This window comes from Phyllostomus discolor, chromosome 3, assembly GCF_004126475.2.
Source record: "Phyllostomus discolor isolate MPI-MPIP mPhyDis1 chromosome 3, mPhyDis1.pri.v3, whole genome shotgun sequence".
Taxonomy (NCBI): Eukaryota; Metazoa; Chordata; class Mammalia; order Chiroptera; family Phyllostomidae; genus Phyllostomus; species Phyllostomus discolor.
In genome coordinates, this window is record NC_040905.2 from 163,139,336 (window position 1) to 163,162,068 (window position 22,733).

Below are 22,733 nucleotides of genomic sequence, written 5' to 3' on the forward strand. Positions count from 1 at the left end.
TTGTGGGAAACTTGCTGGAGGAGTATCACCCAGCCTTAGTATAGGTAAATTATCTTTAAAGTAGATAATTTACCTATAACTGTTGTTAGGATCAAATGAGAAAATCTTGCTTGGTAGACTGCAAAGCATTTTGCAAATACGAAGACAAATTATTGATTCATATGTCAGACTGGGACTGGAGGTGGGAAAATGATTGCAAAGAGTAGTGTTTCTCAAAGTGTTATACTGTGTATGATGTTTCCTCAGGAATCCAGCGTGTGTGTTTGTGTGTGTATGTGTTTAGATAATCTTTATATTGAAACTATGAATATATTCTATATTATCTGAATTACTACATTATAACTGAGATTGCCTATGTCTATGATCTTTTTGGTGCTAGGTTGAATTGCTATAATTGTCTTGGACTAATGTGGAGGAATACAGCCCTCCTTACTATGAAATAATCAAGGATAAAGGATAACACAGATGGACTAAATACAAAAGAGGTTTTATCATACTAGTTGGCCCTACAACTCTGTTTAAACCTTGGTTTACATTTGTGCACGTTTTAATAACACAATTGAACACTAGAGGTCACCAGTCTTGGTCCTGGGAGGTGTGGGTGATCCCCAAACTAGATTGTCTTTCCATTATGCACTCTCTTAGCCCCGTGCACCTTCCCCTCACAGACTGTTTAGAAACTACTGAACTAAAATAGTGCAGACCATATGCAGGACAATGTCATTTATGTATAATAAAAGCCATTTAAGCATATAGTTTGAGTTTTGATGTATATATTCTTGTATAAACACCATCATAATAAAAATATACAGCATTTTCATTGTCCCAGCTAGTTACTTCCCTTATGCCTCTTTGCTCTCGGTTCCGCTCTGCTCCATTCCCAGCTGTAGGAGAATACTGGTGTGCTGTTATTTAGATAGTTTTGTCTTCTCTATAATTTCAAATAAATAAAATTAACACAACATCTACTCTTTTGTGTCTGGCTTCTTTCACTCACCATAGAATTTTGGAGATTCTTCCATATTTTGATGCCTACCAGTGGTTCATTCCTTTTTATTGATGAATTGTGATTCGTCATATTCTATTAGAACAATATACCACAGTTTGCTTTTCCATTCACCTGTTGTTGAGAATTTGGTTCATTTTTACTTTTTAACTGGAAAATGTTGTGAACATTTATATACAAGTCTTTGTGTGGACTTGTTTTCATTTCTACCTAAGATTAGAATTGCTGGGTCACATGGTAAGAGTTTGTTTAACCTTACTGTTTTTCAAAGTGATTAAACCATTTTATATTCCCACCAGCTGTGTATGGCAGTTCTAGTTGCTTGACATGGTTACCAAACTTAGAATTGTCACTGTTTTTAATGTTAGCTATTAATAGTGAGTTATGGTTCCTGGCTGGCACAGCGCAGTGGATTGAGCACGGGCTGTGAACCAAAGCATCACAGGTTCGATTCCCAGTCAGGGCACATTCCTGAGTTGCAAGCCAGGTCCCCAGTGGGGGACATGTAAGAGGCAACCACACAAGGATGTTTCTCTCTCTTTCTCCCTCCCTTCCCCTCTCTAAAAATAAATACATAAAATCTAAAAAAATGTATTTGTTTAAAAAAATAGTGAGTTATGTATTGGTATCTCATTGTGGTTTGAATTTGTATTTCTCTGATGACTAATGGTGTTGAACATGTTTTATGTGCTTATTGGCCAACAGCGCTTTTGCCTACTAATAGTAATAGGCAAAAATCTATGGAAAAATGTGGAAGGCAAAAACCTTCCATATCTATGTTTATTTAAACCAGTAAGTATCTAATTTATGTCTAAGTATTATTTCTAAAATACAGTTAGATGAGTTCAAATATTTTTTTAAAAAATGTAAGTTAAAACCAAGGAAAATAAGAAAAGAGAAAATTTAGTGATGATAAGTTAACTTGGGTCAGGTTTTATCTTTTCACTAAGAAATAAATAGAATTATAAAATAAAATGACATGAAATGATTAATTTTAGAAATCCTCCTTTTAGTTCGTGTAGAGAAAACTGAGAATTTATGAATACATGATATGCTAATTCAAATCAATTTTGTAAGGACAGAGTCGTTACAGTGTATTAGAGACTGAGCTAAACAAGATGAATAAGCTACAGCATGGTGAGGACTTACTAGGACTCAGGATCAAGGTAGAGTGGCAGATATGTACAGCTCATCCTGACTTAGGTTTGACCATGAGAGTGTTATAATGTTATACTCCAGGAACACAGAATAAACTGCCCTTCATTCTGACTGGGAATTAATAGTTTTCATGTTGGAGGTTACAGCTTAGCAGAGAGATTAGTAGTAATCTTACATTTGCAGAACTTTCTATTTGTCCATAAGATCTCCAACATTTAGGTATTAGTGAATCTTTGTAGAGAACTTGAATAAATATTAGCCACTGAAGCTCATTCCTTGGAAAATACATATTGTTAGGATACACATACTGGAAATGCTGTGAATAATGTTTATGGTATAAATAATTTTTTGTTCTAATTTTGCTCACGATAAGTTACATAATTGTCGTCAATGCTAATTCAAAGACCGTGGAGCTGAAAGAGATCTTTAAATGTCATCTGATCCCATGATTGTATTTTTTCTAACCTTTATTTTTACTGAGTTTCTTTCGCCCTTTGACTCTTGTGAATAGTGCGGATATGAACACCTGGGTGTACAGGCATCTCTTGGAGGACCTGTTTTCATTTCTTTTGGGTATGTCCCCAGAATTGGACTTGCTGGATCATATGGTATATTCTGTTTTTAATTTTTTGAGAAACTGCCACTCTGTTTTCCATAGAAGCTTCACCACTTTATATTTCTAACAACAGTTCATAAGACTTCCAATTTCTCCATATCCTTATCATCACTTGTTATTTTTTCTCTCTTTTTCTTTTCTTTCTTTCTTTTTTTTTTTTTTTTTTTTGATAGTACTTATTCTAGCAAGTGCAAAGTGGTACTTTCACTTTTTAGGTCAGTTTCTTTTCTTTTTCTTTTTCTCCTCTTAATCTTTTTCCTTCCCCTTCTCTCTCTCTCTCTCTCTCTCTCTCTCTCTCTCTCTCTCTCCTTTCCTTTCTCTCTGGGTTCTTTCCTTCTCCTCTTTCTAGTACACAGATTTGTATGTAAAATGGTTATTTCTAGAACTGTTTTGAAGAAATGGGTCTAGGAAACTATAGTTTCACTCCTACCCCTCTTTATTCCTGAAGTGGTGAGGAGAAGAACAGAAGAGAAAACATGGATCTATTTTGACATTCTTATTTTAAGATTGAGGAAACTGAGACCCAGAAAAATGAAGTGAGTTGGCCACAGCCACACAGAAAATTAAGGCTAGAATTCTCAACTTATTACTTAATAGTTTCTGAAGCTATAGGGGCCAAAGAAATCTTGAGAGACCTCTAATAATTTTTTTCTAAGAAAGATTACAAATTAGCTTTCTTGGGGTTATCTCTTCTATAGCTTAATATTTTCTGAAGCATGGCTGTGAATGTGGGGTGTGAAATGATTTTAAGTATCTAAGATAATATGATGCACTGCAGGTGGTTTTGGGAAAGAGCTTTAAGAAAACATCAAATCACAAAGTAAGGAAATTATTCCTTCCTCTATTTTCTGCCACTCACTTGAAGTAATTAACAAGGTCATTTTGGTGTAGTGTGTCTGTAATACCTCACAAATATTTGCTGATCTTCCCCCACTTCCACATACACACTAAAAACAAAGGAGTAGGTTTCAGACTCAGAGATAACAGGCAACAATAGCTGGCTAATGTTAAGAAACTGTTATGACGTTATTTTGATTGTATTGTAATAATGAAAGGTGCAAGATACTAGTTATTCATTCCTTGTTGTGTTATAAAAATTTTTCAAGAAATTTAGAAATTGGGAAAACATTCAAAGAAATTATTGAATGTATTAAAAGACAGGTGGTACATGGAAATGACATATTGTGGCTTTAGTTCCAGTACTAAAGAAGCAAACTCTTGATAGAAAGATTTTTGTTCAAGTATTTATTTGGGAAATGATCCCTGTAAAGGGCAATAAGATATTGGAAAGTTTTTATTGTTATGAAACTACAACTGTGTATAATTGGAGCTGGACCACATTGAGGTAATCTAGGAGCTAGTATTATGCTGCATCTCAGAGTTATCCCACCACAGGGGAGAGGAAGCCTCGGGTATTTACATGGACTCCTATCAGTCATTGGCAGAAGGCTCCTCCCGTCAAAAGGAATTTACTGATATTTCTGGCTGATGTGCAGGTAGGCAAATAGGATGCTAAGTATCTAAGAAATCTCTTAGGCAAAGAGGTACCGTTTGAAGCTAGACTAGTGTCCACTGAAGTGGCAAGAGTGAGCATCTGTGGGCATGGCATATACAGTGTTTGCTGCATGTGCTATATATGTGTGAGAAGAATGACTGCTTTAGGTAATTTCTGTTGCAGCTAGGTTTTTCAGAGATATGGATTTTATACCCATCTTTGATATTAGGCTCTAAAGTCCTGAAATAGCAAATGAAATTTTTCTTGATACCTAAATATGTCTCTTCTTTTTGCTGCTGCTTGAGTTTATCTTTTTAGATTTTTTCTTCAATAGGCAGAGAGTACTGAAGGTCTGTTTGCATAACATTACTTCATCTAGTTGAATAAATGCTGTTAGCTGTTCTCACCCCAGCCTTCTGTTCCCTACTAACGCACATGATTGTAAGCTTTCTTTAAGTCATTTCCCAATCATTTAGTAACTTATACTACTTATTCCTGGACTTTCTCCAACTTTTCATGATACTTAAGTTGATGGGTCTATTTTCCATTACTGCTTTTCAAGATAATACATTTATTAAAGTCTTATATATTTAAATTTCTGGCCACATGTAAAAATTCATACTTTACTAATAATTTATCTTTATTTGAATAGTAATTTAAGTTATTTTAGTTAAACAGATTACTGAAATTATCCCCAAGTCCCAGAAAATCTATATCAATTGTTCAATAGTTATTATATTGTATTTTAGAGTGGTGTAAGTAAAAACACTGATTTAATCCTAAGTACTTTGCTCTAATGTAAACTTAAAATTAAACAATAGTAATTAACTATGCTGCTAAAGACATTGAATTGGTTATATCTCATTAACTCTTGGCAAAAAGAAAAAGTACTGTATTGTTGGCATTACAAACAGACAACTGCTGTTTAGGTAACTCACCCTTGATAGTGACTGGTAATAGCCCATTTCAGTGGTATGTGTGTGTGTGTGTATATATATGTGTACATACATACACACACGTATATATGTATACACACACACAAAATAGAAAATAAATTGAATGATTTTTGCCTCTAACCAGCTTTTCCCTTAAACAGAGTGAAATAATTCAGTAATTGTTTGGCTTCATTACAAAAAGACTCACTTTGTTGTTAAAACATAATAATCTGAAGAATTTTTGTTTAATTATGTTCTTTGCCATTTTTCCTACAGTTGTTTTACCATACTACTGGGGCCACATATCATATGGGAAACTTAATAAATTACTGCTTCACTTTTCTGGGGGGAAAATTTATCCCTCCCCCTAAAACACACACACACACACACACACACAGCCAGTTGCTTATCTGGACACTGTAAAATATAGCATCAGTTCTTAGTGGCAACTAATTGTATTCTATATGTGTATTTTATAATAGTAGAGAAAAGAAGAAATATTTTATATAGTTTTCTGCCTTTTTAAGTACAGTTTTTAGGAAGCTACAATTTATTTATAGTGCAATGTACAGATCCTAAGTGACAGAGTGTGCTGTGAGAATTGATTCTGTCTGTGTAACTTACACTTGGATCAAGATATAGGATGCTTTTATCACCCTAGAAAGTTTTCTGTGCCTCTTCCCAGTCTGTCTCTGCCCTGTTCTCTCCCTACTCCCTATCCTAGAAGCAAGCACTGTTCTAATTCACATTAATATGTTTTGTTTCATTTAAAACAATCTCATACCTCATAGAATAATCAACCCTTTATAGTGAAAGGGTTGATAATTTATTGTAGTTTGTTTAGGATGACTGATTAAGACTGAATATTGATACTATGATTCTTAAAACCAATGATTAAAAATGTAATGAGTAATGTTAATATTCTTTTGGACTTTATAAGTATTTCATAATTGGGATTTATATTTAATTGAACCCTACATATAACCAGTATGTGCTCATAGAATAACTTCCTAGAGCTCACTTAAAATGTTTTTGGCCATCTAAAAAAAACTTGTCTGTAAACCTGATTGGTTATTAATTTAGGCCCAAGTTAGCCATTAGCCATTTTTGTGATCCCTGTCTTTAGTCTTTTGTCTCTGGCTTGAATACATTTTTGCTTGTATTAGTATAAAAGTATTTTTCATCCAAATAGTTATCTAGTATATTGTCAGTGCTTACAGGGCCCCATCTTTTTAATTTTATGGAAGCAGCCCTTTCATGGTAGAATTTTTTTCTATTCCAATGAACTTTATTTAAAATAACATTGATAGACAGCAGTATTAAATATGAAATATATGAAGTAAAGAAAAATAAAATGGCTTTATTTAGGAATAGTACTAGAGCTGAATTTTCCCTGCTCCCTTCACTGTCATCTTCTCTTCATTTTTCCCTCACCTGGTGTGCCATTCACCTGGGTGATTTTTTTGTTCATATTGTTCCTTGGCAGCACAGAGCTATTTGTTGAATTTCGGTTTGTGCCTGCCTCCCTTCCTTCATCAAATCCTTATTGAAGATTTACTATGTACCAGGCATTGTTACAGGTGATGAAGAAAATAGACATTGTTTCTGCCTTCATGGGGTTTACTTATAAACAAACTTCTTCTTCTCCTTACATCATGATCAGCATTGTTTTTGCAGGTAAGTTAGTTACACAAGATGTAAATGGATGACAAAGTACAAGATTTCAATGATCAACTACAGTGCTTAGGAAAGGTCAAGGTTATTAGCTCAAAGGAATCATTCACCTTTGTGAGGTTCCAGGCATTTTGGCAGCCAGGTGGGAAAAAGATTTTAGGTGGCTGAACTTCCCCCAAATTGTCAGGGACACCTTGATAGTTAGATTAGTAATGCCTTTTGTTTGTTTACTGAGTTGAAAACCATGGATACAATAAAATAGATTAATTAAGGAAGTAAGTTCTTTATCCATAATCCTGATAGGACTGTCTGTCAATGTTTTAAACATTGTACTCTCTGCATATATGCAGATAAAATACTGAAGGAACTCTGGTGATTGCATACATCCTGCCATCTTGTGAAATAGATTTTGCATTCTAAGGTTTGATAATAATTATTATACTCCTAAATTTCCAGTAGGTGCTTTACCCAATAACTTGGAGGTTTTTTTGTCTTTTGATTTTTTTTTAGTTTGTACCTTAAATATTAAAAAAAATTGAAAAAGATTAGCTTTTTATTTCCCTAAAATTTTTAAATGTAGCAGGAAATTAAAGATTATGTTGGTGTATATGTCAATTTTAATTAAGGAATATCAGTGAGAGTACAAGCAAGGAAGATCGAAGTGTTTCTGAGTATAGTTGCTTCTCCCTGGAATCCTGAAAATCCATGGTGGTGGAAAATGGTAGTAACTGTTGCTTTGGAGTCTGTGGATTAGTTTTCTATTACTGTGTAACAAATCACAACAAATTGAGTGGCTTAAAACAATATCTGTTTATTGTCTCACAATTCCTGTAGGTCAGAAGTCTGTGTGGGCTCCACTGGGGTTCCTGCTTTAGGTCTCACAAGACTAACATTAAGGTGTCCGAAACCCTGGGCTTTTATCTAGAGGTCCTGGGCAGGAATTCATTTCCAGTTTCATTTAGGCTGTTAGTAGACTTCCTTTTCTTCCCTCAGTTGCAGGACTTGAGGTCTTTGTTTCCTCGCTGGGGTCTGCTCTCCGCTCCTAGTTACTTCTTCTGTGGCCCCTCCACCTGCAAAGCAACAATGACAACGTTGAGCTCTTTGACTCTCTGACTTCCTCTTCTGCCACCAGCCAGAGGAGCATTCTACATTTAAGGGCTCATGAGGCTAGCTCACTTCTACCCTATTTTGAACTCCACTGTGCCATATAACATGGCATAACCACAGACATAATATTCACAGGTTATTGGGATGAGGGTTTGGAATCTGGGGCCAGGGGAGTTTTTAGAACTCTGCCTACAACATTACTCTGATATCTAGTATCTTTATTAAACTTCATGCATACAAGTGAATTAAGGTGAAGCAAATAACTCACGTGGAAAAGCCCATTAAGAAGGACTAAATTTTAAAATGAGATTTTTGCTTCAAAGACTGTATTGTAAGACTACTATGTTGATGGATGGGAAGATGCAGCATCATACAGAGCTGATTTCTTTTCCCAAACAAATGCGTAATCTCGATATAATCTGACTAAAATATCCAGCAGAGTTTTCTTGCAAGTTGAAAAGTTGATTCTAAAGTTCATGGAAAAGAATATACAAAAGGATAACCAAGAAAATTGAGCAAAAAAGAATAGTGGAGGAAGGAATTGCTCTGCCTAATATCAGGAGATGAAGCTATAGTAATAAGAACTGAGTGATTCCAGACCAGGGGGAAATAAGCAGATGTATATATAAATGAGAGCATAGTTCATAATTAACATATTAGTTCAAATTTTAAAAAATGCATAGTGTAATTAGTGGTGTAGAGGAAAATTTGGTAATTCAGAAATTACCAAAAACTAAGTTTAGAAAACTTTTAGAAAAAAGTTTAGAAAAAAAACCTAAAAGTATACCTTTATCTTACTATCCAAAATAGATTATAGGGATAATCAGTTTTAAAACTACAAAAACAATACAATTAGAAACAGGAGACTATTTTTTCATAATCTTAGGGAAGAGAAGATCATCTTATGTAGACAAACATCACAAGGTTTATAGAAAAGAAGTTGCTATGTTTTGCCAAGTAATAATTAATAAAATTATAAACACAGATAAAGAAAAAATGCATGAAATACATAGGAATACACATTTTATCATATTTAACAAGACCCTGTAATTCATTAAGGGAAGACAGACAATGCAATAATTAAATGGGCAAAGAATAAGAATAGGCTATTTACAAAACATGAAAAACAAATGGCCAGTAAGCATATGGAGATTAGCCCCATAAAATGTTTGATAAAAACCAAATGTATTCCTTCTTTACAGAAATTTTTAATAATAGGAAAAAAGTAGCCTGAATGTCCATCAATAGTGAAATAGTTAAATGTTTCATCTATACTATGACATACTTTGAAACCAATAAAAACAGTTGAGCAAGCATGTCTATGCAGAGATCTGTGCATATACTTGGAAAGAGCTCCAAGATGTGCCCTGGCTGGTGTGTCTCAGTGGATTGAGTGCCGGACTAGGAAGCAGAGGGTCACCAGTTCGATTTCCAGTCAGGGCACATGCCTGAGTTGCAGGCCAGGTTTTCTCGGTGTGGGGAGCACGACAGGCAGCCACACATTGATGTTTCTCTCCCTGTCTTTCTCTCTCCCTTCCCCTCTGTCTAAAAATAAATAAACAAAATGTTTAGAAAAAAAGAAATTTTAAAAAAGGAACTCCAAGATGTATTGTTTTTTAATTATTTATTTATTTATTTTTAGAGAGGGAAGGGAGGGAGAAAGAGAGGGGAGGGGGAGAGAGAGAGAGAGAGAGAGAGAGAGAGGGAGAGAGGGAGAGAGAGAGAGAGAAACATCAATGTGCAGTTGCTGGGGGCCATGGCCTGCTACCCAGGCAAGTGCCCTGACTGGGAATTGAACCTGCGATGCTTTGGTTCGCAGCCCACGCTCAATCCACTGAGCTACGTCAGCCAGGGCAAGATGTATTGTTAAGTAAAGAAAAGCAAGTAGTAGGGAAACACATTATATCTCACCCAGTTCATGGTTCATATATGGATTCTTCAACAAAAAGATATTGTATCAGAAACATACAATGTTCACCTACGTGTTTCCCTGATATTTAGGTTGGGTTCTGTGGCATATTTTGAGTAGTAAATTGTGAGCAAAATTGGCATGTATTATTTATGAGTCAAGGCTTTTAGGAACTATTATACCACCTCTAGAATCTGTCAGCTCCTGCAAGGCTACATCAATGATGATACAACTATGAAATGTTAGAGCCTGTGTTAACCAAGGTCTCTAAGTGACCATGTGAAACAGGACCTCCTGCTGCCTCATTGTTAGGTAGCTTAGGAGTTAAAACACTAAATTTTAATTAGGTTCCACTTATTGGTGAGATCATATGGTAAGCAAGATATAACTAGAGACATGGAAATAAAGAACAAACTGTCAGTAACCAGAGGGGAGGGGATGGGGGAGGGAGAAAGAAAGGGAATGATCATTAAGGAACATGTATAAAGGACCCATGGACAAAGCCAAAGGGAGGAAGGACTGAGGGTGGGAGGTAGGTGTGGGTAGGGTGGGGGAAAGTGGTGGTGGAAAAAACTGTATTTGAACACCAATAAAAAATAAAAGAAAAATATAAGTGAATTTAAAAATATATTTTAAAAAGGGGTGTGTTGTTTAATTTCCACATATTTGTGAATTTCCCAAATTTTCTCACTTAAAATTTCTATTTGAGAAAACATAATTTATGTAATTTAAATATTTTAAATATTTTGAGACTTGTTTTATGGCCTAACATATGCTCTATCCTAGAGATTGTTCCATGTGCTCCTGAGAATAATTTATATTCTGCTGTTGTTGGATAGAGTGCTCTATTATGTCTGTTATTATTACTTGATTTATAATATTGTTCTTTTATTTCCTTCTTGGATTTATGCCTGGTTATTCTATCCTTTAAGAAAAGTGGTATATTGAAATCTCCAACTATTATTGTTGAATTGTCTGTATCTCCTTTTAATTTTGTTAGAAAACAAAACAAAGAACAGAGTTTGAAGAAAATATTTTTAAAATATTAAAATTGTCAATAAATATTTACAGATTTAAAAAAACACTGACTTTTGGAAGTTGTTTCTTATGGCAGTCAATGTTAACTCTCCTGGTTAGTGCAGAGACATATACACACATGAAGGTGAATCTCTTGGTAGGGGCCTGGAGAATGACTGCCGTCCTGCGGTTAGTCACGGTCTCCTGGAAGGAGAAGAGCAGGAAGTGAGTGTGTGTATAAAGCAGGAGGCAATCACATTTTATTCTGATTATTTCTTCATTTGTTTGAACCTTGTGAAACTATATTTATGTCTAACATAATATATTGGGATAAACAAATTGTGATAATGCTAAAAAAGTAGTGATATACCCACAGTTTGCTTAAATTAACTTGACCCTTGCTATGGTAGTAGTATGGCCACTGCTCATTTTTTTAGGGATGTAGGTGACTGATAAGTTGATATAAGTAACTATTTTTGTTTTAATTCAGATATGAAATATAAAGCTCTCTAAAGTAGAAAGTCTTTTGTTGAGAATTTGTCTTTATTAAGAGTATGATTCATAGTATATGATATGTAGCACAGTATTTTCTAATATTCAGCAAACTGCTTCATTTTACTTACTAGTTATTAATCAAGTTACTTAAATGAATTAATTTAAAAAGAAAACCTTAAGTTTATACCAAAAATTAGAAACTAATGTCCCTTGACATAAACAGAAGGTAAATATAAAACAATTAAATACTTAAAAGTGAGGTATTAAATGTTTTGGCTGGCTGCTCTTGCTTGATAGAACTCAGCACAGAGGCCTGCTTCCCTGTGAAAGTGAGATTATAAAGTATCACAGGTGGTGAAGACCGAGACCTGTTCTTGACATAACAATGATTTAAAGATAATTGAACATGGAATAAGTTCAGAGCATACAGTTCCTAGCTGTCTAATTCCTTGCCTCTGTACCACCAGTGTCACTAATCCCACATTTGGGGAGACACTGGTATTGTGGAAAGAATTCTAGGATTGGAGACAGAAGGCCTGGGAATCACTGTTAGCTGTCACTGACTGTGTCTTTAGGTTGTCACTATGTCTTTGTACTTAGGTTACCATTTCCACAATGGGGGTAAAAATGCCAGCCATCTTTACTTCACCTCAGGATTTTTGTGAGGAACACATGAAATAATATTGCATATTACTGTTAATAATAGTATTAGCAGTAGTTTGATAAAATATATAACTAAGAGGTTCTGTTGTGTAGGTTACAGTGCTTTGGCTACCTACATGTAAGTTTAATAATTCATTCTCTTTTTTAAATAGATTTTACTTATTTATTTCTAGAGACAGGGCAAGGGAGGGAGAAAGCAAGAGAGAGAAACATCAATGTGTGGTTGCCTCTTGCACACCCCCTAGTTGGGAGTCTGGCCTGCAACCCAGGCATGTGCCCTGACTGGGAATTGAACCAGCGACCCTTTCGTTCACAGGCCAGCACTCAGTCCACTGAACCACACCAGCCATAGCTTAATAATTCATTCTCTTAATTCCCAGCACTCTTCCCCAAGGGAGTCAACATTTCTATCTCTCTTGCCCCATTACCATGACACTGAGAGTATGAATCTGTATCTATGTATTCTCACCAGGAAATATGTTTAGAGTCCATATTCTGATGGTCAGTCTGGAGTTACATCACTTAATTTTTTGCAGAGTTAGATTTTCTGATGTGCTGCTCACATTTAGTGATACTTTATATTTCCATAGTTTCATTTATTACTAGAAAGACTAAAGGACTCTCTTGTTCCATTTGGAGCCTCTAGAAATACTGCAGTAGGGCTGGTATACTGAGCTCAATTGCTCTTTCTGGTCGCCAGAGTGTTAGTAAATTCCTTCCAGAAATCATTACTTAGTTTAGTAGAATCTTAGTATTGGTTGGTCCTGTTGGGCCCCAAGGGAAATAATATTTAAGACAGTGGGAATCATGATAAAAAAATGTTTTCCACTTATAGGTATTAGTTGTTACTTTGTTCCTTCTGACTTACACAAATAGGTATATATATTTTATGTAATATCCATTGAATTTGTCATTGAGAAATTATTCTAAACTAAGTCTGTTGTGAGTTACTTCCCTGCTCCCAGAAATATTTCCCCCCTTGTCTTTGGAAACATGCTTTACCCCTTTCAAGTAGCTTCTGCTCCCTGATGCTAGCCAGGTATTTTGAGGTGATAGATAATAGGCAGTAAAGGATGATTTATTGAACTAATTCACTCCCAATTGATTTCCTCACTTTCAAATGGTCAGAAGTGCAAGAGAGTGAGCCAGGACCTTATTTTCTACTACATTAGCTTTCATATGATTTTACTTGAGGTCTAAGTATTACAATAATACACTTTTCTAACAACTTTTAGTTGCTCATAGCAGTCACATAGTTTTAGTAAATAATTCCTATGAAGCTTAAGTGTCACATTTAACTCCAGCCCTGCTGAACCATCAGGCTTTGTGATATTTATTGGATTTGAATGTGCTAGAAGCATCATTTATTTTACTTAAAGTCTACTAGGGGAAAGCATATCCAAAAATCTGAGTGTTTCTGAAAAACAGAAGAAGCTGCCTAGTTTATAAGTGAGAGAATCAACTAACACAGGGCCAGTGAGTGAATTTACAGTTTAAGTGAACAAATTGTATTTTCTACATAAAATGAATTCTGTCATGTAAATGAACAATACCCTGTTTTCCAACAGTCCACATTTATCATGTTCTTTGAAGTGGAAGGACTATTATTCCTATAAGATTAAACAGGAATTTTGTAGTTACAAAATATCCTAGGAAGAACTTTGTAAATTAATGTTCAAAATATAGGGAAATTTCTTGTTCTTTCCCCAAAAGCCAGCCCAATGAGAGAATTTAAGTAACATTTTTTCCCCAACCTGCCCTGGCACTTAACTATACTCTTTGTTCACTGTGATTTTTTAATCATTAAGTCTAAACATCCTTTACCAGCAAATTGCTTTGAGCATTCAAAAATAATTATAAGATTCCTCCTTGGCAAGATATATTAAATAACCTTGTGACATATGATCTATTTTACTTTTTTTAAAAATATTTTATTCACTTTCAGAGAGAGGGGAAGGGAGAGCAAATAAGAGGGAGAGAAACATCCACGTGTGAGACACATTGATTGGTTGCCTCTTGCCAACCCCCAACCAGGGACCAGCCTGCGACCCAGGCATATGCCCTGACTGGGAATTGAAACAGTGACCTTTAGATTTGCAGGCTGGAGCTCAGTCCATTGAGCCACACCAGCCAGGGCTAATCTGATGCTTTCACCAGCAAGCAGTGTCTGCAGCATTGTGGCTGAGACAAGACAAATTCATATGGACTACCAAGTCCTGTGGAGGAAAAGGGACAGCACGGCCACTGTCTCAAGAGGAAAGCACCCTGACCCTTGCCTTGTAAGGTTTTTATTGCTTTTCTGGGCACATTACATTGAAGATAGTCCTCATTTACTATGCACAGGTTCACTTTAGGTGGTTACCATTCACAGAAAACAAAGGAGAGGATGTTGCTAATTACATCAAAAAGAAGGATATTTGCAAATGCAAAGGGAAAAGTGGTTGAACTGGTTACATTCCTCCTTGGAAGGTTTAGCATAGATTTTAGGAAGTCACTTTAAAGATATGCAATAAACATTTGCTGCCTCTATTCAGGGTGAGGGAATTTTAGCAAAAAGCAAGTCTCAAAGTGGCCTAGGTACAATGCAGACCTAATTCCCCATGGGAGAACCTATCCATGGGCGTGGGTCCTGTGTACCAGACCACGCTTTCCACTGGCCTTTCCAAGTGGGAGCTGGGCCCACACCATGTAGAATGGTCTCCTATACTAATCTATTTTACTTTTAACCTAGACTGAAGATCATAGTTTTAGGTGTATGATTTCTATTTCCATTATGCATGCCTGTGGAGGAAATTAGTTTTTACTTTATGCTTTTTCTTTTCTTGCATCTTCCCTTCTAGCATACTCACACTGTACTCTCTCAAATTTTTGATTTATCTTTCTTGAATCTCTTCAATTCCCTACAGTTTGACTGGATCAGAAATATTGAATGAGACGATTTTCTGGATGTTTTACTTCTCTGCTGACATTTTATTAATAGCTATTCCAATGAGATCCTTCTCTTGTTTCACTTTTGGTCAGTCACATAATAGCCTGTAACATTTCCCATGTTAGAAGATACTCAACACCACATCTTTTTAATCTGCTAAGGGCTCTCTCATATCTCTTGTGGATCTGTTAAAGCCATCTTGAAGTAATTTTTGACAATTATTGGTACTAAGATTTGAAATGTTTGATGCCAACCAAATGTGTAAGGAAAGAATGCTCTTACATGAGAAAGGCAAGAAGATCTTGACATAATGAAGACATTTTTATAAAGAGACTAGTATTGTTCTTAGCTGACTAATGAGCTTAACAATTATAAATGATTTCATTTACTATTGAAAAGGATTTCTTTTTTGAAGTGTGATTCATTTTCTTTTTCTTGAAGCACATTCAAAACAACATATTGCATAAATTTATCCTCAAAATATACTAATTGATTCTGTTGAGTTAGCACATTTTCCTGTGGTATGTAATTTGTTTTGGTATTCACTTCCTTTATAAATAATAATTATAAAAATGTACAAAAATAAGCAAGTAAATTGTAATACTATATTTGAATAGTAATAAGAGGTGCTTTCGTTTAAATATATATGAAAGTGTTATGTTGCTTAATTCATCTAGTATCTATGAACATAAATACACTGTTACATATATTTATATTTTGGGAATAATTTTTTCCCCCAAGCTGACAGAGAATGGATAAATTTCTGGAACAGAATGTTGTTATGGTTGGAGTTCCTTACCAACATTCTGATGGACTAGATAACCTTTTAGAAATTAGCTCAAGGTCATTTTTATTCATTGGACAGTTAATTATAGAAATTGTTGATTATTTCAGCTAATTCTGTCTCTGTTCATCTCTTTTCAGTTAACATTTTCACCACTTTCTTGTTTATTAAAATTCAAAAATGGTGAATAATATTTGTTTATTCTCTTTGGAAACACATCTGAAAATTTATTTTGGTAAAGACAATGAAATTAAGATAATTAACTTCTTATAGAATTTACTTAATCATTGTCTTCCTCTCCCCAGAGGGCTCGGAAGCTGTGATATAGTTTGTAAATTTCTCAAAGATGGATAGAAAATATAGTCACTGGGAATGATAATAAAATGCCTAAAGCATGCTAGTTTCTTCTTTTTTCAGCAAGATGACCTGAGTAGTTCCTGCACTAAAGTATGGCAAATAAAAAATAAACTTATAATAGATAATAATTTAGTGAATATTTGAGCAGAAATTAAAGTTTAACATAAGAAGAGTATCACATAATAATTGAACAAATTGAATCACAATTATTTTAGGCAAGAAAATAGTGTGCAACTTTATTTTAAAATTTTACCTTTGGTCATTAATGATGCATTAGATGGTATTAAAAGTGATCATACCAGTTCATTTTGAAATAATAAGCATTCCATGATAGTTTCATTATATTTTTGAAAGACTAATATACTTATCCACATTAAGAAGATATTGATAAATTTTATAGATATTCACTGGGCATTTCCTTTGCTAGGTAAAGGCAGTATTTAATTATTGAGTAATTATTAAATATTTATAGTGTATTTATACTATATTGGGTCTTTGGGAATATACTAACAATATAAATGTTGCTTCTCTATGTGTGAACTTGGGCCAGGGGTAGGGATAAACTGGAGTTCTGCCATTCTCATTTTCCATCCTGTGACTGGGTTTGTTGATCTCGACATACTGGTTCTGTAGACACACATCTCTTCTTAGATCTGACTTTAATTTAAGATAAAAGGGAGCATTTCTGTGGCTCTCCAACTAATAACAGAGTCACACGTTCCAGGAAGGAAGGGAGGAAGGGAGGAAGGAAATTAAAGGACAAATGGTCAACTAAAATCTGAAAGATTTTACAAGGATTTAAACCTCAATGGTGAAATGAGACATGTATAGATAAGGTCGTTTTTTTCCTTTTCTTGTTTTTTTTTTCTATTTCTGTCCCTTTCACTCTTCTTTTTTATTTCCTCCACTACCATTATACCCTTGAAGGAATAGCCTTTCAAACCACAGGCACAGTGTGCAGTTCTCCATCTCACTGTCGCTGAATTGTTCCAAGGACATCTTCAGCCCAGTTTCTAGGGCGTGGTAGAAAAACACATAATAATGAAAATTGTATTACCTCCAGAATATGGTGAAATTCAGTATTTTCACTATTGAGTTTATCTTTCATTTACTTTGTCAGTTCCCTAACTGGGTAGATAATGTAAAGAATTATGCCCTGTTTTTACATTGTACTAAAAATGTCGATGTGATCAGGGGACATATTTATATATTGCCATCCTAGATTAGTTAGCCAGTATCTATCCAGACTTCTTTGCCAAGGTTCTTGACACTTTTCATTTCTACTTTAATTATAGAATTTCATGATTTGAAAGAACCCTTGATGAACATACATTGTGCATACTTATGGCTGAAACCAAATGGGGCATAAAGATGAAATTTACACCTATGTGGAAGACAAGATTCTTAGTTTTGAAGTATTTAATAATTTCACTAACTTTCAAGATGGATTGTAATTATTATAAATGCGTATACTGTGTTTTGTTCCTTTATTTAATAGTTTTGGATCCTAACAAAAACCCTTTTTGTTAGAGTAAGTATATTTTCTATTTTCCACACAAGGCAATTATTATTTAAAGAAATACATGGGCTATCCCAATATCAAAACAGCAACTATCAGCACAAGGAGTTAAAATTAGTTCTCCTACTTAAAAATTAATGGATTTTCCACCTTACCATATTGGCTACATAAAGTACTACCAGGTACGAACATAAATGAGTACTAAGCCATGTGCTGCCACCTGTATGAGTGAGTTCTAAGAGATCAAAAAGATAGGAATAGTCAGTCTGTCACGGGATAAATTAAGTTATAGAAGGATTTTTAGAGAAACCAAATTTTTAATCAGGCCTGGAAGGAAAGTGGTGTATTTCTTTTGTTTGATGAGATAATTTATGTAGAAAAAAAATATGAGCTATGAGAAAATACCAAGAATATACAAAAAAAATGCTTTTACCCTCGCTGAATTACTGATTTTAGAGAGCAAGGAGGATGGGGGGAGAGAGAGAGATATCATCTGTTGCCTCCCACACTCTCTCCGACCAGGGATTGAACCCACAACCTTTTCGTGTATGGGTCAATGCTCCAACCAACTGAGCCACCCAGCCAGGGCAAGAATATGCAAAATTTTAATATATAATTATAAAAAAGCAGAGAAGCTGTGTTTAAAAATACCCATCAATGTTTATATGGCATATTAATAGGATTTTTGTATCCTGGTCTTTTTGATTATTTTTATCACTGAAGAATTTAAGCAGAAGAGTTTATGAAAAAATAATGGATATTGTTTAAGTGTTAAAGATCAGACTTCCACCATTTAATTTGTATGATACTTGTATTTTCTCACAGATGGCTTTTGTCAAATTGAGAGTTCCCTTCTATCTTTTGCTTACTGAGATGTTTGTTATTTTGTTTTTTATCATGAGTGGATTTTAATTTTGTCAAATGCTTTAATAGCATGTGTTGAGGTGGTCATACCATTTTTTCTTACTGTTAATTTGGCAGGCTACCTTTATAGATTTAAAAATACTAAACATGACATTGCCATCTTGGCTAAACCCTACCTGATGGTGATATACTGTTCCATAAATATATTGCTGGAATAGATATACAGTTGACCCTTGAATAGCATGGGTTTGAACTGTGCAGGTCCACTTATATGTGGATTTTTTTCAATAAAATACAGTAGTCCCTCTATATCCCTGGGTATTGCCGCATGGATTCGACCAACCACATATCAGAAACAGTATTTTCTGTCCATGGTTGGGAATTCTTGATGTAGAGGGCTAATCATATTCATTGTTTTACTCCATTTTATATAAGGGACTTGAGCATCTTGGATTTTGGTATCTTCAGTGGTTCCTGAAACCAATCCCCCTATAATACCTAGGGAGGATTGTATTATCAATTTGGTAATGATGGTTGTTTTTATGTTCAGGAGAGAAATCACTCTATAGTTGTCTTTTCTTATAATGTCTTTCTGGTTTTAGTCTCAGGGTAAGACTAACCTCATAAAAACAGTTGAAAGATATTCCCTTATTTATTTTGTAAAGCATGTATGTTAGGTTGGCTTATTTTTTACTTCCTGAAATGTCTGATAGAATTCACTATTGATCTAGAGTTTTTTGCCTCTGTGGGAATGTATTCAATTTCATAATTCAGTTTCTTTGGTATGTTGTATCTTTTAAGGACTTCATTCATTTAATCTAAGTAATTGAATTGCTTGACATTAATTTGTTTTTATTACCCATTTTTTTTGTCTTTAGAATGTGTTTCACCTTTCCTCCTTGGTATTCATAATTTTGTCTCTTTTTTTCTCTTAAGTCTGCCTTAATGTTTATAATTTTATTGATTTTTTCTCTTGTTTTTTCAAATGCCTATTTTATTGGTTCTTTTTGCTCTTCATTTCCTTTTTCCTACTTTAGGTTTAATTTCTTCTTCCTCTTCCTCCCTCTCCTCCTCCTCCTCCTCCTCCTCTTCTTCTTTAAGCTGGTTAATGTTGAAACTTTAGATTTATTGCGTTGGGGTTTTTTCCCCCTATAGAAATATTTAAAACTATAAATTTCCCTCTGTGCACAGCTCTCACTATACTCTGCACATTTTGATATATTGTATTTCAGTATCATTTAATTTAAAATATTTTCTAATTCCCCTTGTGATATTTTCCATGAATCTTAGATATTATTAAAGTGTATTTTTCATTATATAAGTATTGGAGGATTTTTCAGATTTCTTTTTACCTTTGGTTTGAATATTTTTAGAGAACATAGTTTATATTGTTTTAATCCTTTAAAATTTGTTAGGACTTGTTTTATTGCTCAGCATATGAGTTTTCATGCTGCATGTTCAGGTGTAATTAGAAAGCACGTGTTGTGCTATTATGTGGATTATCTAATATAGACTGCATTATTTAATAATGTTTTACAGCGACTCCTTGGATGTTAAATATCTCTCTCTATAGAGGAAGTCACAAAGTGGTTAAGTAGTATGCCTATTTATAAATTGCCTTCCTAAACAGCTTTCATCTTCATTCATGTTACTCCTTACTAATAGGAGCCAGGTTTTTGAAGATATTGTTGATTCCAGATCTAGGACAGGAAATGTAAGCGATAAATCTGGGATATATTATGGCAGAAAGCAGGGGAGTTAAAGATTACTCTGGTCATGTCAGAAGATACAGGATCCAATTTGAACGAACTACTGTTTGTTGAAGATGGAACATTTTTGGAAGAAAAGACTTCTATGATTGAAAAACATCAAATATGTTCAAAAGCCAAGAATCATAAGGATACAGACTAACCCAAACCAAACTGAAAACTACCTGGCAAAACTACATGGGAAGGGAGCTAGGGAATAAAATCATTATTCTTTGTACTGGGTAAAGAAAAGAATCATGTTTTTTATTATTATTTTTTCTTTTTTACTTTTTTAGTGATGTATTTATCTTATTCTTCCTGTACAAACCCTATTTCAAAGTAACCAAATACTTAATGAGAAGAATTTTTCATAGATGTCTACTAATAAATGAAAATGTGTAACAGAACTAGGCTACCAAAGTTTGCAACCTTTATTAATTTGAAATACTGTCTCTGGAAAAATAGTTACCATTGGCTATTATTATCCCCAGGTAAAAACATGGATATGGAGTATCATAATAAACTGATCCAGCTGACGACACCTGACCCCACTGCTTATCATTGCAGAAAGACAGCCAGTTGTTACATGCCAGCCGATAATAATGCGATGGGAATTACACAGCTTTTCAAAATTTGAACTTGTTTAAGGCCCATAGTCTAACTGCTAGAGTATATGACATACAGGAGGCGCAAGAACTTGTTAAAGTACATCTCAGGGATGCTATTAGCCAAATCTAGAATTCTAGGAATTCTACACTATAAATGATCCAGTTTCTTCAATAAGTAATGGTCAAAAAGTAAAAAGGATGGGAAACCATCAGAGATTAAGAGAGAAAGATAGGATACAAATGTAATGCATAGACCTTGTTTGGAATATGAATCCTAATATGAGTGAGCTAACAATAAGAAGACATTGGAATAATCATAGAAATTTGAACCATGACTGGATTTTAGATTATATTAAGGAATTGTTGTTTTATATGTGATATTAGCATTGGGCTCATGTTAAAAATAGTTCTTATCTCTTAGAAACCAAGTGAAATACTTAACCAGTGAAATGATATAATCTGTACCTCCTTTTAAATAATCCTGTAAGAGGGTGAAGGGCGATCTGGTGACAAATATTTATCTTGGATGATGAATGCATGAGGTTTATTACAGTATTTACTCTACATGTAAGTGTTTGAAATTTTTCATCATTAATTTTTTTAATTACAAGATAAATTTAGGTTTAATAAATCAGGGGGAAAGAATTTCATAATTGTCAAAATAAGTGAGAAGCTTTCAGAATTTTCACCCTAAACATTTGAAGCATGTACATATTTACCTATATATCTGTAGAAGTGTTTGAATCTTTTCAGCCTGATCGCTGCACTTGATTTTGGCCCAACCAACATGCCCTGACCTTGAAGGATCTTAAGGATCACATCATAAGCCACTCTCATGTTCATCAACACCCTAGAGAAATCTCTGAGGTAAATTTAATGCTGTGTATTTTTTCATATCTATCTCTCATCAGTGTCCTAATATTTTATTTTTCAGGTACAGCAGGTACAGACTGTGCAGCAGGTACAACATGTCTATCCAGCTCAGGTGCAGTATGTGGAAGGAAGCGACACTGTCTATACCAACGGAGCAATGTAAGTTTGTGTGTGGGAATCTTTTTAATTCTGTGGCATGGGGCCAGAGATCTTCTACTGGAGCAATTTCCAATAGAAGATGTATCCAATAAGGCTTATTTTACATTTGTACCACATAGTGCTGGAGATTTGCACAATGTAGAATGGGATTATTATACACACACACACCCACACACACATTATATATAGTTGTGAATAATTGGACTGTGTATATATGAGTATATACACACAAGATCCAAATATAATGAAATACATGTAGAAATTCTTGAATAACTTAGGAAGCACTTCAGTTGTCTTTTGCATAGTTCAAAAGGAAATGTTTCCAGGAATTTTTTTAATGCTTTGTTTTTCCAAAAGAGGTGAACATACATTTGAAATGTAATTGTCTAATTTCTATAACACTGGACTACTAGGACTAACTTTTTTAAAATTACTGTTCTGTGAAGATAAACTATTTGAAATTCAAGTACAGAAAAATCTGAAATAAAAAGGCATTGTCGCCCTGACCATTGTGGCTCAGTTGGTTGAGCGTCCTTCTGCAGAGCGAAAGATCACAGGTTCGATTCCTGGTTAGGGCACATGCCTGGGTTGAGGGTTCAGTCCCCAGTCTGAGCATATACAAGAGGCAACCAGTTGATGTTTCTCTCCCACTCTTTCTCCCTCCCTACCTTCTCTCTAAAAACAAATAAATAACATTTTGTTTTTTTAGAGGCATTGTCTTGTGGCTATGAGAGAAGTGCACTGTGTCAGTGTCATTTGTTCAGGAGCCAACTGCAGCCCTTCTGTGTGGGCACTGCTCCCTGAGATCTTTTGCCAT

General features: G+C 34.6%; 1 protein-coding gene across 10 annotated transcripts in view; it reads left to right on the plus strand.

The window, feature by feature from the left end:
• The window catches only part of RFX3 (regulatory factor X3), a 274,512-nt gene that overhangs the window by 132,054 nt on the left and 119,725 nt on the right, over positions 1-22,733 (plus strand). For all 10 annotated transcript variants that reach the window (XM_036021696.1, XM_036021688.1, XM_028512691.2 and 7 more), the window contains one exon: positions 21,819-21,916. In XM_036021696.1, the coding sequence (XP_035877589.1) occupies positions 21,819-21,916 (98 nt within the window). The remainder of the gene's footprint in view (positions 1-21,818; positions 21,917-22,733) is intronic.